Source organism: Penaeus chinensis, chromosome 41, assembly GCF_019202785.1.
Source record: "Penaeus chinensis breed Huanghai No. 1 chromosome 41, ASM1920278v2, whole genome shotgun sequence".
Taxonomy (NCBI): domain Eukaryota; kingdom Metazoa; phylum Arthropoda; class Malacostraca; order Decapoda; family Penaeidae; genus Penaeus; species Penaeus chinensis.
In genome coordinates this window covers 17,293,481-17,315,980 of record NC_061859.1, presented here as the reverse complement: position 1 = coordinate 17,315,980, position 22,500 = coordinate 17,293,481, and the positions used below count along the sequence as shown (strand labels likewise).

Sequence of the window (22,500 nt, the reverse complement as noted above, 5' to 3'; positions counted from 1 at the left end):
ATATATATATTATACTATATATATATATTATACTATATATATATTATACTATATATATATATTATACTATATATATATATATATATTATACTATATATATATATTATACTATATATATATTTTTATATATTATACTATATATATATATATATTATACTATATATATATATATTATACTATATATATATATATTATACTATATATATATATTATACTATATATATATATATTATAATATATATATATATATATTATACTATATATATATATATATATATATTATACTATATATATATATATATATATATATTATACTATATATATATATATATATATATATATATATATATATATATATTATACTATATATATATATATATATATATATATATATATATATATATATTATACTATATATATATATTATACTATATATATATATATATTATACTATATATATATATTATACTATATATATATATATATATATATATATATTATACTATATATATATTATACTATATATATATATATATATATATATATATATATATATATATATATATATATATATATATAATATATACATATATAGATGTATTATATATACATACTCGTGTGTATGTGTTCGTGTTTGTGTATGTATGCGTGTGTGCATATGCTTGTGCGCACATGCATTTATGTACATGCATGTATGTATATTTTGCTCAACGTTGATTGATACACTTTTACTAAATCATATTTACTCTGCCATGCGCCGTGTTTACTGAACAGTAAAGAATATGATATGAATGTTGGTGAAAGAATAGAGAAGTTAGTATGATGGAATCACGTGAAGGATAGTGAACTCTTGCTTAGAAATTTTATACTAAAAGATTATGCAGGCCAACTTGACAAACACTTGCTATCGTCATATGATTAGATACAACATGGATTAACAGAGTATTAACTCACTGACGACGATTACATGCATTGATCTGTTGTTTTCTTTGTATACATACATGTCTTCACAAAGGCCTACCTCACCTGTTTATCCCCTTCCCAAAATTTTAGTTGGGAAAATTGTTTCTATTATTATTATCATCCTTAACACAAGTCCGGCTTTAAAAGGCAACTGAAAGATATGTGTTCGTTACCCTTTATATGTTGATACTGAAAACCGTGTGGGGAGAGGGGCAGGCACGCTCAGGTCTGACATTGGTTGCGGGGGTCGCGGCCTTGAGCTGTTTTCTCTTTTCGCACAGATGAACCTCTGTTGGCGATGTGTTTCCGCGAGTATACGGCACGCGAAGCTGTGGACGTACCGGTTTTTGCCTTTGTGCGGCGGCACATGGGTTGATAATATTTCCCTGTGATAGCGATCTTGTTCATGGGCCAAGTTCACTTCCCACACAGCATATAGTTCCCCACTCCCTCTTATGCCCTTTATTTCTTCGTAGAATGTAGTCCTTTTAAATCCCGTTGACCATGAGTTGTGTGGACGGAGATCAGGACCAAGCTCTCTTATGCCGTCGCTGCGATTACGAATGAAAGTGGATGTCTGATATCATTGTTCTATTTCAGGAATCAGGTATTTACTCAGTGCCAAAACTAGAGGCTAAAGACATGCATGGGCTTTAAATGCCCATATCTATATTTGGCTGGAGTGGAAAATAGACCAAAGAACTGTGATTAACCATCACTTTGATGAATGTATGTTTTGTGGAGTACCGTAGACAATCGTATTGTGTCGTACAAAAGCGTGATATTATGAGTTCCTTGACGTAAAGTAGCGAAATACGGCTCAGTGACGCCGGCCACAGATGGAGGAAGGGATGCAGACCACCATCAGGAGAGACTGTGGGGAGGAGAGCACCGCCCAAGACGGGCTCCTGGACCAGGCGCCTGGTGCTCCTCAGACAGATTACACCAACACGGACGTCACTGAACGCTGCACTGAGCCCCCCACGCACGTCGATTTCGAAGAATCCGAGGAGAGCACCCCGCAATTCCAACCTTTAATCCAACTCCCCTTCGAAAGTGATGCTACCTTGGTTGAGACACACAACAGCAATGATGATAATAATAACAACAGCAGTAGCAGCAATGTTCCTGACAACATCAGAGGCCCTGATCCTTCCTCCGAGACCCAGGTGAAGGCAGCAGGAAGCGAAGGAAGCGCGAACGAGGAAGCGCATGACCCAGCTTCTCACCCGACACCTGCAGACGAAGGGGCGACGGATCTCATGGCCTCGATTTGCCGGGTTCTTCCGGAGTTACACAACATCAATGGGATGCGGGCCATCGACTCCGATGTGCTGGTCAACGAGGCTGTGAATCAAGAGATGGTGTTCGGCACTCTGTGTGACCTTTCAAGCTCAAGTGCCAGCGTACCCCCAAAGGACCCCATGTGTTGTGATGCTGGTAATCACGACACGGGTGATCGAAAGGTAGAGGAACCACCCTCACAGGAATCTTGCCCTCTGACTAAGGTCGACCAAGTCTCAGACGAAAACCCGTTGACTCAGAGTCCAAAGCAGTCCTTGGCAAAAGGAGAGGAATCGCAAGAAATTGCGGGAGCTCCAGACGGCCCTGATCCAATCCTGGAGGGAAAGGAAGGGCTGATACAAAGTGGAAATATGCCACAGGATGAAGTTGATGCAGATAATAGCTTAATCGTTGTGCCAAAGATCGATGGTGTGGAAGGAGGAGGCATCGGTGACCGGGTAATGGCGGCGGCGGAGGAGGAGGCGAAAGCCGCGAAGAGCGATAACGAGTACAAAGCCGAGGCGACCGCGCAAGAGGCCTCTGCCGACGCGGAGAGTCGACAGGGAGGCCACGAAACAAAGTCAAGTACGGATATGCTAATGGAACTGGACAAAGGACGGGAAGCCCATGATGGCACCGGTGCGTCATGCGAGGTCCGTAGCCATGACGAAATGCAAGCCGATGGTCAGACGGAGGACGGATGTGGTGGCAGCAGCACCACGGTCGGTGATGCCGTGTGCAAAGAAAGCGAGGGAAATGAAAGAGTGAACGCTGTGCCGGCAGTCGAGCGGGCCGACGACGAACCACACTACGCGACAGTGAAGAAGCCAATGCCAGTGCTCATGCCCGTGCCCGAGGCTTGCGTTGAACCAAACGCAGATGTGCAGTGTTGCAGTGCCCTCGGGGAAGCGGGTGGCGAGGGTTGTAGTGGTGCCAAAGAGGTCGTGAAGACCGTTGACGACCATCCCTATCAGCGTGTGTGTGAGGAGGCGCTCAGTGCCGAGGAGATAGGTAGGCCGCCCTCTTCGGAGTGCCCCGGTGGCGAGGGTAGGGAGACTGGCGGCGCCCTTGGCACTGACCGCTTGCCAGTCCCCGAACCAATCTACGAAAGCATCGAAGATAGAAATGAAAAAAACGGCCAAGATTGTGGTAAGAACTGAAGCCTCGGGTGGAGCTGAGAACTCATTCAGTGTTATTGTTTTTGTTTTGCTTTGTTTTTATCGTTTACGCTTTCCTGGCTTTGGTGACGGACGCTGGCACATATGGTTTGGGGATTTGTGATTACGTGCATGTGGTTTATTTATGCTGTTTATGAGTATTGCCTATTAATCTCTTTATTTTTGTATTGTGATATGTTAGTTCGAGTCATCGCGGGACGAGACTGGATTAAATGACCTGTATATTTTAAGCAGTGACATTTTTGCGTTTGTATTTGAATTTGAATTCAGCGTTACACATCAGATTTATAATCGTCCTCTTTTCCCTTTTCCCCAGACTCACGGTCGAGCAGGTCGAGCAGATCAAGCCGGTCGAGCACCCTGAGCGGACCGTGGTGTGAGGACCGCATCTACGAGGACATTTCGGACTTAGGGAGCGGCGGCGGCGGCGGCGGAAGCGTCGGGGGCGGCAGTGGCGGCGGTGGTGGCGGTAGTAGCGGTGGCGGGGGGAGCGAGGAGACGTGGGTGTCCCGACGCCTCCACGTGCACCGGCAGTTGTCGTCTTCGGATTCCTGGGGCTCCGAGGACTTTGAGTCTTACTCCAGCAACGAGGAGGACAACGGTACAGGCTCAGTCAAAAACCAGGCGCCAAAGTGAGTTCAGTGCGTGCGTTTTTTTGTGTGGAAATAAGTGCATCGGTACTAGTCATAAATATAGCTGGTCATTTTATTATTGTTAGTGTTAATATTAATGGTGCTGTGGTAGGAAAAAGGGATTTTTAAGTGAACCAGAAATGCATTAGTGTCAGTGAGTATTTCTGCTTTTTAGAAACAACAAGGGGCTTGGTGTTTTTGTTGGTATGTAGCAATTTTCCACTGATTCAGAAAAAGGGAGTAGCAATATTTTGACCTTAAAGCCCGGCGGAAAACGATTTGCCAAGTGAGTCACTTCCTTGCTTAATGTCTACTAGGCTTGATCCTCCCCAAGCTATGTTTGGCTTGGCTACGCCTTATCCACCGTATCTGTAGCTATCTTCTGGTATTTTAGTTCGGGCATACCACACGAATATAGAAGTCGTTAATTACACGCGATAGTTCTGGCTGTGGTACTGTCTAATGATTCGCGCATTTTTAGCCCAAACTGTCAAAGGGATGGTCTTGAGAAACTCAGCCAATGAGTCACAAGAGATATGAATAATAGCATTATCGAGGAGCCTGCCTTATCTTTGTACCTCCTGGCAATAGACGGCCAGTGATAACATCAGTTGTCATGGGAGAATAGTGAGAAGCACAGGCGTGAGTTTGTGTCCTGACGTTGTCTGAGTGCAGAGCGCGGTAGTTGCGGCTTGCTACCAGGCGATGTGACGATGCGAGTGACGTGACCGTCGTCGAAAGATGAACCAGCAGTGCATCATCTGAAATGGCTCCGCCAATTACTGTTTCTCGAAAAATCAGTACCGGAAGTATACCTAAATTGTCACGAACAAAAGTAAAGCGATCGCATAGTCTGAACGTACCCAGTGCCACCCGCAATAATGCAGGTTCATGTAATAAGAGCAATGTGAGCTCTTCGTGTGAGGCTATAAACGAGATAGGAAGAGTAAATCCAGGAGAAAGGTGGGGCTTTGATGAAGCTCCCTTCATTACCTTACCGTTCCCTGGGGAATCGGCGGACGAGCAGGAGGGAAAGAACCGAACAAGCAAAAGCCAAGGGACGGGCTGTGCGGAAAGTGAAGATGTCACTTCTACAAGTTTTACAGGATCCGTAAAATGGGTTGAAGGCTTGGATGTGACTGCTAGTGACGTCAGGGGAACACACTCGACTGACTCATGCAGTAGTAATCCAAGTGCAGAGAGGGAAGGAAAATTTAATGTTGGCACTGAGACTGATTGTTCGGGCAATCTGTCAAGTGACGCCACGTGGAGCTATGGTAATGGTGTACGCGTTGAGAAGCAAAACAAATTGTTCTGCCCAGAAAGAAATATACGAGAGGGCAGTAAAGGACCGGCCATCGAGCGTGTCAAAGTAAGAGCACAGAACACGAGCTCCACATATATTGGGTACACCAAGGGTAGCATACTTTCGAGAAGTCGCAATGGCTCAACACTGTGTACCATAAATGAAGAAAATGATTCATCTATCCGTAATGACGGTGCAGCAAACAAAATTACCCCAGATCCCCGCGTAACCCAGCCCGTCCTCCTGAGATGCAAAATGACTTTATCAAGCAATTTGCCCAACCAGCGCTGGAGCATTGCAGGTTCCGGTGTCCAGGACTCGCCAAATCTGAAAAGAGTGCACAGTGGTCTTTCTGACAGTACCCGCACCAACATACCGCAGACAGCAGTATCACACCTCCTGCTGACACCTGAAGACAAAAACGATAGCAGCAAGGAACAGAAATCAACCACAGAGCAGCCAGTGGCAGACTCGGGATCCAAAGACTCACTAACCTCCATAAACTTCTTAGACGAGAGTCAGAGTCTGCAAGACCTGACCCATGACAAGAGCCAGAGTTTGCTAGACCTGAGCCGGTGCATGTCTCCAGAGGGTAAATGGGAGAGCCCGAACATCAGGCTCGGGAAGACTATGTCCATGAACAGGCCCAAAGAAGACAAGCCTGTGGGATTGAGGCGGAGTGTGAGCTTTAACTTCAGCTTTCGGGGCAGCAGTGAAAAGTTAGTGGAGAGTTTGTCATGCAAAACAACAACTCGGTATAGTGTATAATGTGTAAGCTTAATACATGCGATGATTAATCATTTTCATAAAGAATGGTAATTACTGGTCTCGCAGGATGACCTTTTCATATAACAAAAAAGAAAAAGAAAGATGATTCATTCAGAACTGAATAATTATGATAACAAAAGTGCCCACTGTATTGTTAAGCCCTCTGTTGTATCTAAGGGTAGTAATGAAAGTTCAAGTATATTAGTAGATAAAACATTGATGTTAGTATTGATATTTCTTTTGTTGATAGTGATTATAATAGTGATGATAATAATTGCAGCACCTTTAGTAAATGACTAACACAGAGTAAAGCATTTACAAGTCAATATTTGTAAATTGTTTGAATACAGCAAAGGTAACATTTGTAGTATGTTTTTGGAAGTTCAAATTCTCAAACATGCATCTTGATACTTTGATTTCTTTGTTGTGTGTTCATAGTAAGTTACAAAAGTGAATAATTCGAAACAAGATCGCTAATTGTCAAGATAATACGTATAAACAGCATCTTGCAGGTGAACTTTGTCCTATGATATGGCAACCAGCATGAATATGGTAAGGTTACCATATCAGTGTAGATAAAAATTCCAAGTATATATCTGTTGACAACCAGTTTATACTGAACTGATATCATTGTGATGGTTGTACATAAATTGTATGTGTTTATATAGTGTATCTTATATATGTATGATTTGAGTAAATTTTGAATGTTATATTACTGTCAGTACTAGCACATGAAGTCCCATTTTGCAAAGTTGGGGTTTTACAGAATTTTTTACATGATTACACAAAAGAGAAATAAAGATTATTTTGGAGTTTTAGGTAAATGTATTGTTGGTTTTCATTTAACCATAGCGATTATTTTCTGCAGCCTGGAGAACTTCAAACAACGTTTATTACGTAAGAGAGAACAGTGGAGGGAGAGGCGGCAGTCAAGTAAAACCTTGAAAGATGCCATACGAAAGGACTCAAAGGAGGACCAACCAAAGGAATCGGCCAAACTTGTGGAGGACAGTGAGTGCTGATGGCTTTTGGTGATCCACATTTTCTAGATAATTTGCTGAATGGAATGGTAACAGATTATGATGAGAAAGTGTAGGCTGACATGAATGAAAGATGTGTAGTAGTATATGCATAATAAGAATGTAGGTGTGTGTATATCATGCAGACAGACAAATAATAATTTCAAATGAAAATTCCTATGCAACTCATGAACGTCCAGGATCATTCAGGACACTGAGACAGTGCAAGAACTACACATTGCAGGGGTTATTTTTGGGTATGATGGGCATTGCTTGTATTTGTTCTTAACACCTACCCATAAACTTAGATTAGATTAGATATTTCCTTGAAGTATATCAATGAAGATATGTGTTGATACATGTGGAAAGTATTTATTTAAATGTTTTGACTCATGTGGAGATCTCATTGGATTATTTGATTTTTAAGACATTATAAACTATATGAGTTATGATTACACTAAAAAAAAAAAATAATAATAATAATATTAATAATAATTGTAATTTTTAGGACATTTCTCACGCATGACTACTTTACAGATCCTCCCTCCACACCAGACAACAAGCTATACAGATGGTTTTCCTTACGCAAAAGTGTTAACTATGATGTTGAACGACGGAGCAGCACCATTGCCAATACTGAGCGCACCAGTTCATATACTACCACGAGCAATGGTACCAGCACAATCACTAACCACAGAATGCCACAGTTGCTTGAGGAAGGGGACACAGAGCATGGGGGGCTCTTCTCTGAAAATGGTGGGGTGTTTGCCCACACCTTTCAGCGCCGGCACCAACCTCCAGCGCTACCTCCCATGCCACAGGGCCTCAGTCCTGAGCAGATCAAAAGGCGACATATTGTTGCTTCAATAGTTCACAGTGAAAATAACTATGTAGCAACTCTTCAAAGACTAGTCAATGTAATTAGACTTCTGATTCAGTATTATTCCTTTGCAGTATAATGTAATTGAAAGTATTTATCAAAAAGAGCATTTCTTATCATAGTGAAAGATTTATTTAAATAACAAGTGATATGCAAAGATAAAAACTAACATTCTAGTAAATTGGATTACTTATCTTTCTCATTATCATTTCAGGACTACAAAAAACCTTTGGATGATTCCAAACCTCCTATTCTCAATGCAGCCAAACTTTCCACCCTCTTCCATCGAGTATCAGAGATTCTTCAGTGCCACACCTTGTTCCGAATTGCTCTCGCAGAGTCAGTGCGACAATGGGACAGAGAGGAGAAGATTGGAGATGTGTTTGTTGCTTCTTTCTCCAAGGCTATAGTTTTGGATATCTACAGCGACTTTATTAACAACTTTACTCGTGCCATGGAAGTTGCAAAGCAAGAATCGAAAAAGAAAACTGCTTTTGCTGATTTTCTGAAGGTAATATATAGATTCATGAGTTTTGATACTTAGTAATTGTACTGTGTCACTGGGGAGGCTTCTTCCTATTTAATTCAAAGAGACCTATCCAAAAGGAGAAGTATAAAATGTTTCTATTCTCATAGTGTGAAATGTACAGTAAGCATTATTAAGTGAAATAAGAATGAAAGGTAGTGTTCTGGGGTAAGAGTTAAAATGTGGTTTATAGGTTTATATTAAAAGAATTTGAAGTGTAATATTATAAAAGATATTATAGTTTTATGCTTAACCAAGATTTCCAAACATTTGATTTTGAATTGTGTGGGTTTCTTTCAAAGAGAAGACCACAGAAGTTGCAATTACATTCTCTGACTTTCTGTGATAGATCACAGTTAATCATAAAGTCCTAGTAGTGTGTTTTGTTTTATTCATTAAAATAGATGATTAAAATGATAACTGATTTGAAAGGACCTGAAAATAAGTTTTCATATTTATGACCTCCAGATGCGTCAGATCACCTCGCCTGATCGACTGTCATTCTTTGGACTCATGGTAAAACCAGTGCAGCGTTTTCCCCAGTTCATCCTTTTCCTCCAGGTATGATTGTAGATTCTAACAATTGCAAGGACTTGGTAGAATGAAAAATGTATTGTATCCAAATGCTTTGTGTTATTACTGGTAGATTTGTAATATTTTTATTTAAAGAAACACGAAAGTAAATATTTTTGAACTAAGAAATTTATTACAAAATCAAATTCATTCCTCAGATATGGACAAACATATTACATGGCAAAAGAGTAACATTGCTCTCACTTAGACTGTTCATATATAAATTCCCTCAGATTCACACATTTATATAATTAATATCCTGTGGAGATTTTGAACAGTTAGGTTCTATTATGTTCTTTAACCCTTTTGATTATAATATTACTTTCATTACTTCCCAGTACTTCATAGTACTGGGAAGTAATGAAAGTAATATTATAATCAAAAGATCTCAAGAACATAATAGAACCTAACTGTTCAAAATCTCTACAGGAATTCCCTGATTATTAGAATTTTATCATGAAATGGGTCAGTGGAGATTTTGTAGTGTTCCTACGAAAATTATACGTCTATTGTACCTCTAAAATAAGTTCTACCATTTCACAGGACCTACTGAAGCACACTCCTCAAGGGCACCATGATCGCATGTCCCTTCAGTTAGCATTGACCCAGTTGGAGTCGCTGGCAGAGATGCTCAATGAGAGGAAACGGGAAGCGGAGCAGTATCAGGCCTTCCGAGATACGCTGAAACACATCAATACCAAATTTGCACTGCGAGGAATTCAGGAGGGTAACCGCTACTTGCTACGTCAAGACGATGTTTTGCAATTGGTAAGTTAGAATTACTTTATTCATGCCTTTCCTTATGAAAAAACAGTTATCTATTTTATATTCAAGTTTACACAGCTGGTAGAAAAACTGTGCTAGGATTTTATCTGGTAACAATTTAGTCCATTCAAGCATGAAAATATGAATACTTATTGAATGAACAATATTATAATAATTTCTCTGAAACATATAATTTATATTTAGAAATTTGGAATGAATTAGACCAACAAAAGTAGGAGAGGAATTATACATCATATATTTTAGTTTCTCAGTCAGATGGTCATCACATTGTTGCTAAGGAGAGGATAGACTGAGTACACCTTATTAACAAAAGATACTGCATACATTCATTGCCTTTAATGTACGTGGATGCATTTATAGATATACTTTCAGATCATGATTTTTTTTTTTTTTTTTTTTTTTTTTTTTTTTTTTTTTTTATAATGCTTGGGAAAAATGAGGAACTGTTTATGATCATATATTAAATAGATATTCAGAATAGTCATTTAAAAAAAAAAATCCTAACCATAGATGAACAAGTGTGAATATTCTGTATTAAAACATTTCAATAACCCAGGTATGCTCCACAGCTTATAAGCCAATTATCTGTAGGTTACCACTGATTAATTACAGCACATGCATTATTGGGATGAGAAATTGTCAGTTATGTGATATTTTCCCTTTCTTCATGTCTTGGTAAAAGAGAGACAATTGTCAGTGATGACTAAAAAGTGGAATAAACATGTTTTAGCTATCCTCCTATTTGCACTTTCTCTCTATTTTGAACTATAGCCTCTCCTTATTATTTCATATTTTTGTCCAAAGGCACATAGGTAATAACCAAAATAACTGCAGAATTAAAGGCATTGTTATGAGATTTTACATAGCTTATGTATTAGACATCAGGTGAAGAAGATGTATAGTATGATAGCATGTTTGTTTATGGTGCTAATAAAAGGGTTGTTGCCAGCTTTATATTCAGATTGAGTGGACTCTCTGAATGCTTAAATTCATAGAAAGACTGTAAGCATTATAATTAGACTACAGTGATGGAACAGGTGCAAGGACATTCAGTTAAGTATTCTGTGCTCATTTCAACAAGTGCTTTTTTATATACTCCATGCCAAATATTATAATACAAATGAAAAGTTCGTTAAGAAATTATTAAAATTTTGTTGATTGAAGGACAGGGTGAAGTTCTGTACTTGAATGCACTACATTGTTACCAGATAAAATTTTGCCACAATATTTTCAGGGGGTCACAGACTTCTTCAGCTAGCAGTATCTTATATTTTTCTTTTGTGGCTTATTTCCATTCTTCATATTATTGGTCAACTTATAGTGATTCTTTCTTTTTTTTTTCTTTCCCAAAGAAGAAGACTGAATTTTTATAAAATTACAATGGAAGTGTATTATTTCTTCATGATTTTATTTGTTGATTTATTTATTTTGATATCTATTATTAAATATAGGTATTTACTTGACTCTGAAAGTTACAATTTTGTAATATACGAGTCTAGTGAGACCCTTTTTTTTTTTCTTTTTTTTTTGTACTTTTTGTACTTTTGTGCTGTGTATATATGTGATACATGCACAAAATACGTATAGAATTTAAACTTACAATCTTCTCCACAGGAATTCAACCAGAATGGATTGATAAGCAAGAGTAAGGGGCGTCGACTATTCCTTACCAATGATCTGATCATGTGTGTTACTGTTGTACCAAAGACAAATGATGACTATGGACAGCAGAATGAACGTCTCTCTCTAAAATGGGCTTTTCCAGTCACGGATGTTGAGGTAAGAAGTCCTTCATGATGAAGATAGTAATTGTGACTTATGTATATATAGGTTACAATTTTACAATTATTTGGGAAAGAAAAATCAATATAAACATTCCCTTCATATGTAGAACATACTGCTTCCACAGAAAAAAATCCTGAATATACTGTGACAAAGTAATAAAAGAATTATAAATATCCCGGAACTGTTTTCAGATCCAAGACACAAGTTCTTCCCCAACTCTCAGTCGATTATTGGCATCTGGAGTCAACAAAACAGGATCCATCAACTCGGCACGCATTCCTGAAGAGACTATGGGCTCAAATGTAGATAATCTTTGCCAGGAAATGAATGACCTGATGCATGATTATGAAATTGTGTCTCGAATCTCATCTCTTATAACATCCTTGAGAGGAAACTATGAGGTGTGTATAAGTGTCTGATCAAGTGTGTAGGATATTCTTTTTGCTAAGATTTACTTTATCTAAATGTTTAGTAGAGAGATAAAGATGTGTATTGTAAACTTTAGGTTGCTTTATCTAAATACATTGATGTGAATTTTATACTTGTATATCCTATTTGATACTTCATTCTTTTATTTATCAAAACTATTCCTTTGAGAGCATGCATGCATGCATGCATACACACCTAGGTCACTCAAGGTACAAATCCCAAGTTGGCGGGAGAATTTAGTGTTCATTGTAGTATTTTATGAAATGCCACTGCGCATAAATGGTTCCACAAGTGATTATCCACAAAGGATTTTGTAACCTTGCATGATTTCACCTATCCTTAAGTGTGTGGGATTTTTTATTATTATTATTATTTTCTTTTTGTTTTTTTTACTGATGTTATCAATATTGATGATGGTATTATTATTATTAAAGACATTATAATTATTATAATGATATTGACATTACAGAAAGGAATATAAGATACCAGTAAATATTTCTGGAAATCAAGAGAAAGGGTAAACAGGTGGGATAGGTTGTCCCCATAATTGGTTCATTAGTGACTTAGTACTTGTGGAGCCATATATGTGTAAAGGCAATCAATAAATTATAGTCATAGTGGATTGGGCTAATATAGCAAGGTGCCAAGAAATACTGAAGGTTATCATGTTTAGAGGAGTGCTCCATGTGGAACTGATGTGAATGTTAAAGTAAATAGGTAGCTAGAAGGAACCATTAGATCTATTGCATTCATTGATTCAAGGATTGTTATACATCATTGATATTATTGATTAGTCAGAAATAGTTTTGTGTTGCTGTGTTATTTAATGTGTGGCATCATTAACAGTTTCAGTTCAACATGGTCTTTCACATTTCTGCTCTAAGTAACATGAATCTAATCCTATTCCACACATAGTTTAACATTACATGACAAGATATACACTGACTAGACAGCTGGGTGTAATAAACATTCATAAGTATAGATAAATAAATGAGAACCTAATGGGTGGTAACTCTAAGTGCTGAATGTAAAAGTGCTAATAAGTACTATGTGGCATACAAAGAAAAATTATGTCAAGAGGGGAAACATTTTCTTTAAAACCAAAAATGAAAAGATTAAATCTAATGAGAGAATCAGTTTTGGAAATGATAATTTGATTTGGTCCATTGTACAACATAACAGTAGTAAGGTTAATAAATATTGTAATTGAGTATGAAGCCATTCTTATGTAAGAGAATATATATATTACATTATAATACTTTGTTAAAAACTGTTCATGTACCAGTATACTGATGAAGCTTCTTTTGTGTTTCAGGGTTTGACTTCAGAGAATCTCCAACATGTTGCCGGCAGTATCCAGCGGGCCTTGCACATCCGAGATGAACAAATGGCATGGGTTGATGCCTGTTGCTTACAATTCACAGTCAAGAACAAAGATGGTCGAGAGAAAGAGACTTTTACCTTCCAGACAGATAATCCTGTCATCAAGAAAGATTGGATTGTTGGTGAGTTCAACCAAGATTTTTTTTTTATTAGTATATGGTGTTAAATCTTTGGTAAATTCAAATTTGTTTGTCAGGTTTACTTTTAGGTTTTGAAAAAGGTAAGGCTCATTAATAATACTTGTTATATGAATAGCATTGGTGTGATGTTCTTGTCATTAAGAGTATATTACATTCTGAAATGTCATGATAAACACAAATACAAATATATTTACATATTTACAAAGAAAAAACTTAACAAATAGCCATAGTTTTATCTGTGGTAATGAGTTTAGTCTGATTCAAAATATCACAATTTATTTGTTTTAGTTAGTTATGTTTTACATGTAGATGGCTCCAATAGTACTTAGTCACCAAGAAGTCAAATATTTTGTGTACATGACCTCACCTATTTACCTCATTCCTATATTTTTGTATTGCCATTAATATTATTAGCACAATTTTAATGACAGCATATATTATGTTAACAATGATAACTATAGTTGTAAAAACATGTTTTCCCAAAATTTCAAGGAATGGAGTAAACAGGTTAAGCTAGACAAGCCTATGGTAATTGACACCTTTGTGACTAAGTCATCTATGTAGGAATTAGATAAAACCATAGTAGACAGTGTATGTACCCAACATTAATGGTCACTGAATGGATTAAATTGGCATGTTTTGCCACATTTTCATTTTATAATAAACATTTTCTAATTAGCAAAGTATTATACATTCAAGATTGTTTGATGGTAACAGACATTTTGTGATATTGGTTAATGTGCAGCACTGGATTTGCTTGCTACAATTTTTTATATAATCATTATCTGAACTATGTAACATCAGTATGATATTCATATATTGTATAAATAGCAAACATTACAAACTATTGGTTAATGATAATTAAATGATTCAGTGTGTGTTTATATATATATATATTTTTTTTAGTTTTTGTTTATCTTGATCACATTTACACCTTTTGTTGGCATTGTCTTGACAGTGAAAATTACCTTTGTAAAGATGGTTATTTTAATGCTAATGGCAGATGAATGGGATCACCACTTATAGTCTTGGGTTAATGTAGACATATGGGTTTACTGTTGTTTGCCTTTATCTTATGTATTTATTATTATGTTTTTTTTTAATCTATGGCACAAACTTATTTATGTTGAACACTATTTTCTTCTTATAGAACTGCGTCTGGCTCAGCTGGCTTTAGACAGTGCCAATTCTCCAGCATGGGATGTTCCAGAACAAGAGAAACGACCATCTACAAAAATGCCACTTTTCGTGAAAGCTCTTCCAGTCTTCTCATCCCCTCATGAGACAGAGGTATAGCATTATTATTGTCAATAAAGCATTGACCAAAAGTTTCCTATAAAGTCATGTACCTATTCAGAATTTACATTCATACTTTGTTTAGCTTTTTGCATTTATAAGCATTTGGATTACAATATTTTATCTGATCAACAGGTTAAGTGTGGATGCTGCTACACTGTCGCCCTGTCACGGCCAAGCAGGTTGTCTGGAACTGGCAGACATCATAATTACCTCTGGCTGTGCTCATCCGATGGTGTATCCTCACACATCACAATATACCTCATGCAGCAGGTAAGAACAGAATAAAAACTATATGGACACTATCTTTTTGATGACTAAAATTGTGTTATTTTTGTCTTGGTTGCTGCTATGCTATAATGTATGTTCTATGAAATTTACAATTAGATTTAATTTAGAATGAAATTGCAATAACAATGGTACACTGAATGGTCGATGGTCAGACATAGTGATAGACTTTGTGAATTTTGAAACTTTTCACTTTGTTGTAGTGTTGACAAAGAAACGTTAAGGCTTCCTCAAGAAATGTGTGACAAATTATTTATTTGAGATTATTTATTGTAATAATTTGCATGTCTTGTAGATTGAAATAGAATAGTTGTGCAGTGTACATCTATTCGCCAGTATACAGTAAAGAATAATTTAGGTAAATTCATTATGAATATATTGTTAGAAATTTGGGGGCTTCTTATATCTTGCCAACATGGAAAACTGTTACTGCCATTTTAACCCAGTGCCGTCGGGGAAAATGAATAAAAAATGGGGAAAATGCTTGTTCTCATTTTCTATATTTTTATGAAGTCTCTGCACATAGATGGCTCTGCTAGTGATTAGCCACAAAGGAGTCAATTAGTAGACCTTGTGACCTTACGTGATTTGAATTGGCAGGAAAAATGTATTTTTTACTAGTGCTATAAATATCGATGGTGTTATTTTTATTATAAACATTATAATTATTATAATGTTATAAACATTAGTAACAGCAAAATACGGTAACGTAAAATATTTTCATAAATCAAAGAAAAGGGTAAATGGGCAACAGGCAGTACTCATAACTGGCTCATTGGTTACTTAGTAGCCATTTATGTGTAAAAACAATCAAACAAGTAACTCACAGTAGGCATAGCATGTACGTACACATCATGCACGTCGGCATTAGGTTAAAGAAAAAGTTATTTTAAGAAACTAGTATTCTAATTCATTAATTAACTTTACAGGTCGGTTTGCGGGAAATTGTGCGTGTAGACTTAGTTGAGGTGTGTGTCACCTCATTACAACATGTTCCTGGCATCACCACTACCACAGATGAACCATCTTTACGTGCCCACACTGTTTGGATGGGAACACACTCACACAGGTAAGGATTTTAATTCCGATGTGCAATATGTGTATTTTCTACTTTTCACACAGCATTTATTGAAAGTATATATGATGTATATTATTAACCTTTTACTGCTAATTAATGCATGTTGAAATGCTTAATTCATTGTAATTTTAGTTTTTAATTTTGTGTATACATAAATGGCTCCACAAATGCTTAATCACCTAGGACTCAACTACTAGTCTTACCTAATCTCACCAGTCTACCTTTTTCTTTAAATTTGGTAAATTTTATTTTATTTTTATTGCTATTATTGTTTGTAATAACTTCAGAGTAATTATAATGTCAATAATAGTAATCATACTATCCTGTTCGATCCAGTTACCTCACTGTGTACACGAATGGTGAAAGCAGATGAGGTCATGTAGCGTAGTGATTAACTCCTTGGTGACTAAGCACTGAGTAGCTATCTATGTATAATTAAAACAAAGTGGAGAGCACATATACTTGGAAGCAATAAGTTAAAGTTAAAATGGTAATGAGCATCATCATTGTTCATTGCATATTTATATATCTATATATATTTATTTATTCATTTATTTTTTTCAGACTAATTGTGTACAGTGGACTAGAACCAGAACGTCAGACTGAATTGGGGTCAACAAATGTGCCAGCAGCAGTGACGACAATTAAATATCATTGTGATCAGGTATGATGAAACCTTGTCATGTAACCAAATACAGTTGAACCTCGTTTAATATATGTCAAGGTACTTTAACCCCTTCCCAATGGGTCACGCCTATAGGCGTGAAAACAAACCGCTCAAAATGTGGAGTGTGGCTGTACGCCGCGGCGGCGCGCCAAAGCGCTCCGAGGCAGTGATTCAGCTTGATGTACCGAATTCACGCACTCAAAGTCAGCGCGTTGCTGTGGTTCGCCAGAGCGTAGAGTTTTTTTTTTTAGTTCTCTACACCCGTCACCAAGGGGTTAAGACAGGTAGTTCCATTCTATCACAGTGAAATTTTTAGCTGGCAGTTGTCAAGCTAAACCCCACCTCTTTAACTTCCTTTGTTACAAGATATTAAGAGGGAGTTTTTTATTACTATTATTGTTATTATTATTATCATTATTATTATTATTATTATTATTATTATTATTATTATTATTATTATTATTATTTAGATATATATATATCCTTACCATTGTCATTATTGAACCATTTGCAAAAAATAATATATTGAAAAAATACCATAAAATATTACACAGATTATCAGGGAGAAAAGAGGCTAATGATGTCATAACATTTACCTTGAGAGTGCACTATAAAATATGCCTTGATACATAATTATATGTATATTATATGTGATATTGTTATAATTACCAGAATAAAAACAAAAATTCCACACACTTATTTGTGCTAGTAAAGTGCTCCATTCCACAGTTGTCAGAATACTCGAGGGAAAAAGTCGTTTTCTTTTTTTAGTTCAATAGACCAAATGGTGCTACCTGTCTTATATTTCCTTGCTGTAAAAATTGGGATTCAGAAAACTATTGTTCTATCTTGAGAGACTTAAAGTGAAACCAAATAATTGCTATCCATTTCAAGTAGTAGAATACAAGCATTATATGGCTAAGCACATTTTGTAAGTGTTGATAGTATCTAGTAAATGATATTTGAAAGCATGCATGTGCTGGGGAATGACAAATAGAAACTGTGATCTTAATACTAATTTTCAGATCTAGGATGTGTACTGTTCTGATTCATTTGTTTATTTTAATTTTCTTTTTTCTTTTTTTTATAAGGCAGACTTCTTGTGTAAGGGGATTTTGAAATGGTGTTATCAAACTTAGAGCTTACATATCTTGTTTTTTCGTTCAGTAATCAGCTTGTTAGGTGCCTTTCATTCAGCAGTAGTTAAATTTATTTCATAATCTCTTGCCATAACTATATAATTGCGTCATACTATATGTACTGTGTTTTTTGTATCCTATTTTGAGTTAGTCCTCATATCCTTTATTTTTTGTTTTTCAATTTCAATATTGTTTACATTATCTGACATTGGGGAATGTAAGAAAATAGGACTCTTTAAATGCCTAGGCAATAGTTGGTTTAAATGCATTATGTTTGTCAGTAATAAACCTTGTTTGGTTTTATCCAAATGTTTTAACAATTACTTTTTCTTTTGGAGATATATGTGGCAATGCATATTTATTTATTTCTTTTATCACAATAATTTGAATATAGAATTAGTTATTTATCTTTCCTAATTCTCTTACAGGTGTATGTAGGACTTTGTAATGGGTGTGTGCAAGTTTACCGCCGAGGTGCTGATGGAGCATGGCAACTGCGAGAACCTCTGAACATTTTCCTAGGAACTCAAGGGGTGACTGCTCTCCTTCCCATAAACACACATGTATATGCTGCTTGTGGGGACCATGTTCATGTAATAGACTGCTTCACAGCTGAAGTTACTGTAAGTTTTTCTATATCTTTTATGGCACCTTTTGTTTGTGAATATTGAATAAATAGTTTTGTAAGAGATTGAAATTTATATTAGTAGTATGTTGCTAATTGATTACTGTACATCAGTAAATAATTATTTTTTGCATGATAACTTTTAAGTTAAACCATTTCTCAAAACTGATTAAATTTCAATTTGCAGAAAAAGTTCTCGGTCCATCATGAAGGTGCTGGTGGAGTACAGCTAATGGCTCATTCTGGAATTGGACTATGGATTGCTCAGAAGAAGACTGCGACCATCTGCCTTTACCATACTGAAACTTTCAGACACTTGCAGGACATCAATGTAGCTTCCAATGTTTGTCGAGTTTTGGGGGACAAAGGTCCAGCACCTTCAACCATTACAGTCACTGCTTTGCTGGCATCACGAGGTCTTCTGTGGGTTGGCACCAATGTTGGTGTAGCTCTCACTATTCCTTTGCCACGACTAGAAGGTGTGCCAATCATAAGTGGTCGTGCAAATATCAGTTACCATGCTCACCGAGGCCCCATTACGTTCCTCTTAACGCTTCAACCTCATGCAAGACCACAGGCTACATTACCTGAGTTGCGACCTGGTTCTCGTCCATCATTGCAGGACAGTCATAGCCAGTCACAACAAGACAGTTCAAGGATTCAATCTTCCACTGAAGATACCCGAAGTTATGTAAGCACACCAACTCCAACTTCACGGCTAGAGAAGCAGCAGAGTGATGGGAGCCTCATTCCATCAAGGCGTGTACCCCCAAGGTTACGACAGCAACTTAGCAGTCCCGTCATTCTGAGGCGTAAACCCCGAGATGCACATCAGCAGCATGTGCGACGCCTTTCCAAGACGTTGCCCAGAGGTTTGGGGCTGGGAACGCTTGCAGGTAGTCAGGAATGTGATGTTTATGGTCTCTATGGAGACTTGCTAAATGTCCATGAATATGAAGATGAACCAATGGTAATTGGGGAAGGCCTCTTGCTTTCTCGTTATGATTCATTACGCCGTAGTGACCCAGAATTGGCGGTTCCTGCACAAGTCAGTACTCTCGATCGTCGAGTAAGGTTGAAGGCCTCACGCCCACGTTCCTTGGACCTGTCAACTTGGTCAGTAGACTCTAGAGCATCATCAGCTTGCACGACATCCTCAGGCTCTGAAGATGGCAGTGGGGGCATGAACAGTATCCTGACAGCAACTTCTTCCACAACTCCATGTGACTCAGGAACTCATGCATCAAATGTTGGCACAAATAGCAGATCAGCCACAACTGGCCGTCGAAAAGAAGGGGACCCATCTCGAACACTGATGACGTTAATGGGTGGCCGAGGGTATGTTAATCTGAGGAATATATTTGAGGGCCAACAAAGCTCCCATGCTAATGACCGTGATGCACATGTTGTGGTGTGGGAGATGAAGCTTTAATTATCTTTCTTGCCTGACTTCCTTTAACTTATTTATCTGACTTTCTGTTACTTTTACAAACCCTGTGCAATTGTGATATGTTAAAGTTTTGTGTCCATACTTAGAATGGTATCCTCTGTGTTACTATATAGGCATTTGAATTGTCTAGTTGAAGTGATTGATGTTCAGCTTCCATCACAACAAAACTTGATGTTGTCTTTGTATTTAGTGTCATATAACGCTTATGTCGAGGCTGCTTTATAAGAAAAGAAAAATATCTATATACTGTAAAACTATATCCCAACTGTTCAAGTGTAAATATCAGATGAACTGCTATTTTAAATACATTATTTTGGTCAATATTGCAGACCTTGCCAATCTGCTCCGAAAGTATTGTCTAAGTCTATGTAATAAAGAAACATTATTTTGCTGAATTTCCTTTTTATTCACTAATCTAAGTCAGAGATTATATAAAGCTGACATTTTGTATATACTGCATAATAATTAAAGAAATTAATGTTATTGCACTCAGCTATTTCATTATTTGATTTGTAAAATCAAAAGCATTAAATTGAAATGAGTCACATTCAGAGAAAATGTTCTTAACATAAAGATTATGTCTCAAGCGAAATATTTACTTGGAATTTCCCATTCACTTTCTCAATACATTTTTGTAAAGAAAATGCTTATTATTTCATGGGAAACTAAATTGAACATTTTGTTAAGATAAACGGGAGAGAAAAATAACAAGATATACTTACCTTGCAAAGTATTTGGTAAAAATCATAATGCAGTAACGAAGTTTCAAAGAACAGAATATGAAGTTTTTGTTGATTTATTATAGTGATCATTCAAATAGGCTGTCAAAGGCCAGTCCGTAACAAAATAATTTATTCAGGATAAATTACAAAAAATATAAAACTGAAAAGCAACTTAAACAGCAGAAGGGAACGTTAATTCCCAAATATATGCTTTTATATATAAACGGAACGTTTATAATAATTATTGTTCCTAGAGAAAGTAATTTCAAATTTTGACAGTTGCTTTAGCCACATTCCTAAGTTGTCATGCAACAGTAATATACATTATCCAAGGGTTATGTGGGAGGCCGCCTTATCAAAAGATGATATAAAGCGCTGTGCATACTGTTAGAAAGGGTACATTGAAGATACCTAAATTTCTTTAGTCGCCCTTAAAACCTTTAGAGAACGGATTTACACTTTCTTTGTTAGCGTTATTTCTTTTTCATAATCAGTATATAAGGTACGTTTCTACTGTGAAATTTGAAAATATATATTCTTATTAATCTTTATATATTTTGGACTCAAAGGTGATTAAATAGAAAGTATTCAAACACCTTTCCAATTTTTGCGATGTCCTTCACCCCTGTTGACTTAAAAAAAAAAAAAAAAATACATAACTTAAAGAAATTAAATGTTTGTCTAACAGCAGACAGAGTTCGGGAATGGAAGAAAACTCTGTGGTTGGCATGTGATTTCGTTAACATAGCAACACGCACCTCTTGTGAGATAAGTTTAACGTCATCATAAAAACAAACATGAAATGTGTTTACGTACGAGATATGATGCATATATTTTACGAGATATGATACCTATAGTCAGTTTCACATAATTTATAAAAAAAGAGTGTAAAGATATCAGTGTAATGCAAGTAAACGCTATATTTTAAGGAATGCGTCTAAATAAAGGACAACAAGGAATATATACGCTATTCTTGCCTTTCTGACACACTTTCTATATTAATAAGGTGTTCATAAAAAAAATAGAATTACAAGTAAACATTATATAACGACATTGTACTCATGTGCCAAAACTTTTAGAAGGAATTATATCTATTTTAGTTTACCCTTCCATGTGTAGAAGAAAACGATTCAACGGGTAATGATTGATGGACTGCAGTGTTGAAGAAAATCTGAATAAAACTTCACGAATAATCTTACACAACAAAGAAATAATGCATATAAAGAGGGAGCAAATATAGGAGAGGAAATGGGGTAAATCTGATCTGTATATATAATTAAAAATAGATTTCTAGATTCTCTGCCAAATATATTCACTCGGCTAACATATAAAGTTTCTTTAATTTGTAACACTTTACCTGAGAAGAACAATTAAGATGGTTTCTAGAAGTTCATATCAATATCAATGTTTTATAAAATCACTTGTAGTTATTTCCCAAAGTATAATCTATTGGCGTAGAAGAAACAACAAGAAATTTGACGAAGATATCTGCAAAATGCCTCGGGATGAAAGGTTACTCCGTCCCTTCTTGGCCAATCACGGGCATCCATAAGTTCGTGAAACTGCGGGTTCCCTGACAGTGG

The 22,500-nt window shown here is 36.5% G+C and overlaps 1 protein-coding gene across 5 annotated transcripts in view; it reads left to right on the top strand.

Moving 5' to 3' along the window:
• Nucleotides 1–20,583, top strand: part of LOC125047436 (rho guanine nucleotide exchange factor 10-like) — a 367,122-nt gene extending 346,539 nt beyond the window's left edge. For 3 of the 5 annotated variants that reach the window (XM_047645638.1, XM_047645641.1, XM_047645640.1), the window contains exons 2-17: nt 1,564–3,396; nt 3,742–4,057; nt 7,000–7,142; nt 7,688–8,067; nt 8,245–8,541; nt 9,025–9,117; nt 9,673–9,897; nt 11,530–11,694; nt 11,892–12,101; nt 13,445–13,634; nt 14,803–14,942; nt 15,084–15,221; nt 16,166–16,305; nt 16,879–16,978; nt 18,549–18,743; nt 18,933–20,583. In XM_047645638.1, the coding sequence (XP_047501594.1) occupies nt 1,803–3,396; nt 3,742–4,057; nt 7,000–7,142; nt 7,688–8,067; nt 8,245–8,541; nt 9,025–9,117; nt 9,673–9,897; nt 11,530–11,694; nt 11,892–12,101; nt 13,445–13,634; nt 14,803–14,942; nt 15,084–15,221; nt 16,166–16,305; nt 16,879–16,978; nt 18,549–18,743; nt 18,933–20,177 (5,571 nt within the window). In that variant the 5' untranslated portion in view covers nt 1,564–1,802 and the 3' untranslated portion in view covers nt 20,178–20,583. Of the gene's footprint in view, nt 1–1,563; nt 3,397–3,741; nt 4,058–4,672; nt 6,083–6,999; nt 7,143–7,687; nt 8,068–8,244; nt 8,542–9,024; nt 9,118–9,672; nt 9,898–11,529; nt 11,695–11,891; nt 12,102–13,444; nt 13,635–14,802; nt 14,943–15,083; nt 15,222–16,165; nt 16,306–16,878; nt 16,979–18,548; nt 18,744–18,932 lie in introns of those variants that run through there. The other 2 variants (XM_047645642.1, XM_047645643.1) reach the window with 2 other exon arrangements.
• The last annotated feature ends 1,917 nt before the right edge of the window (nt 20,584–22,500 follow it).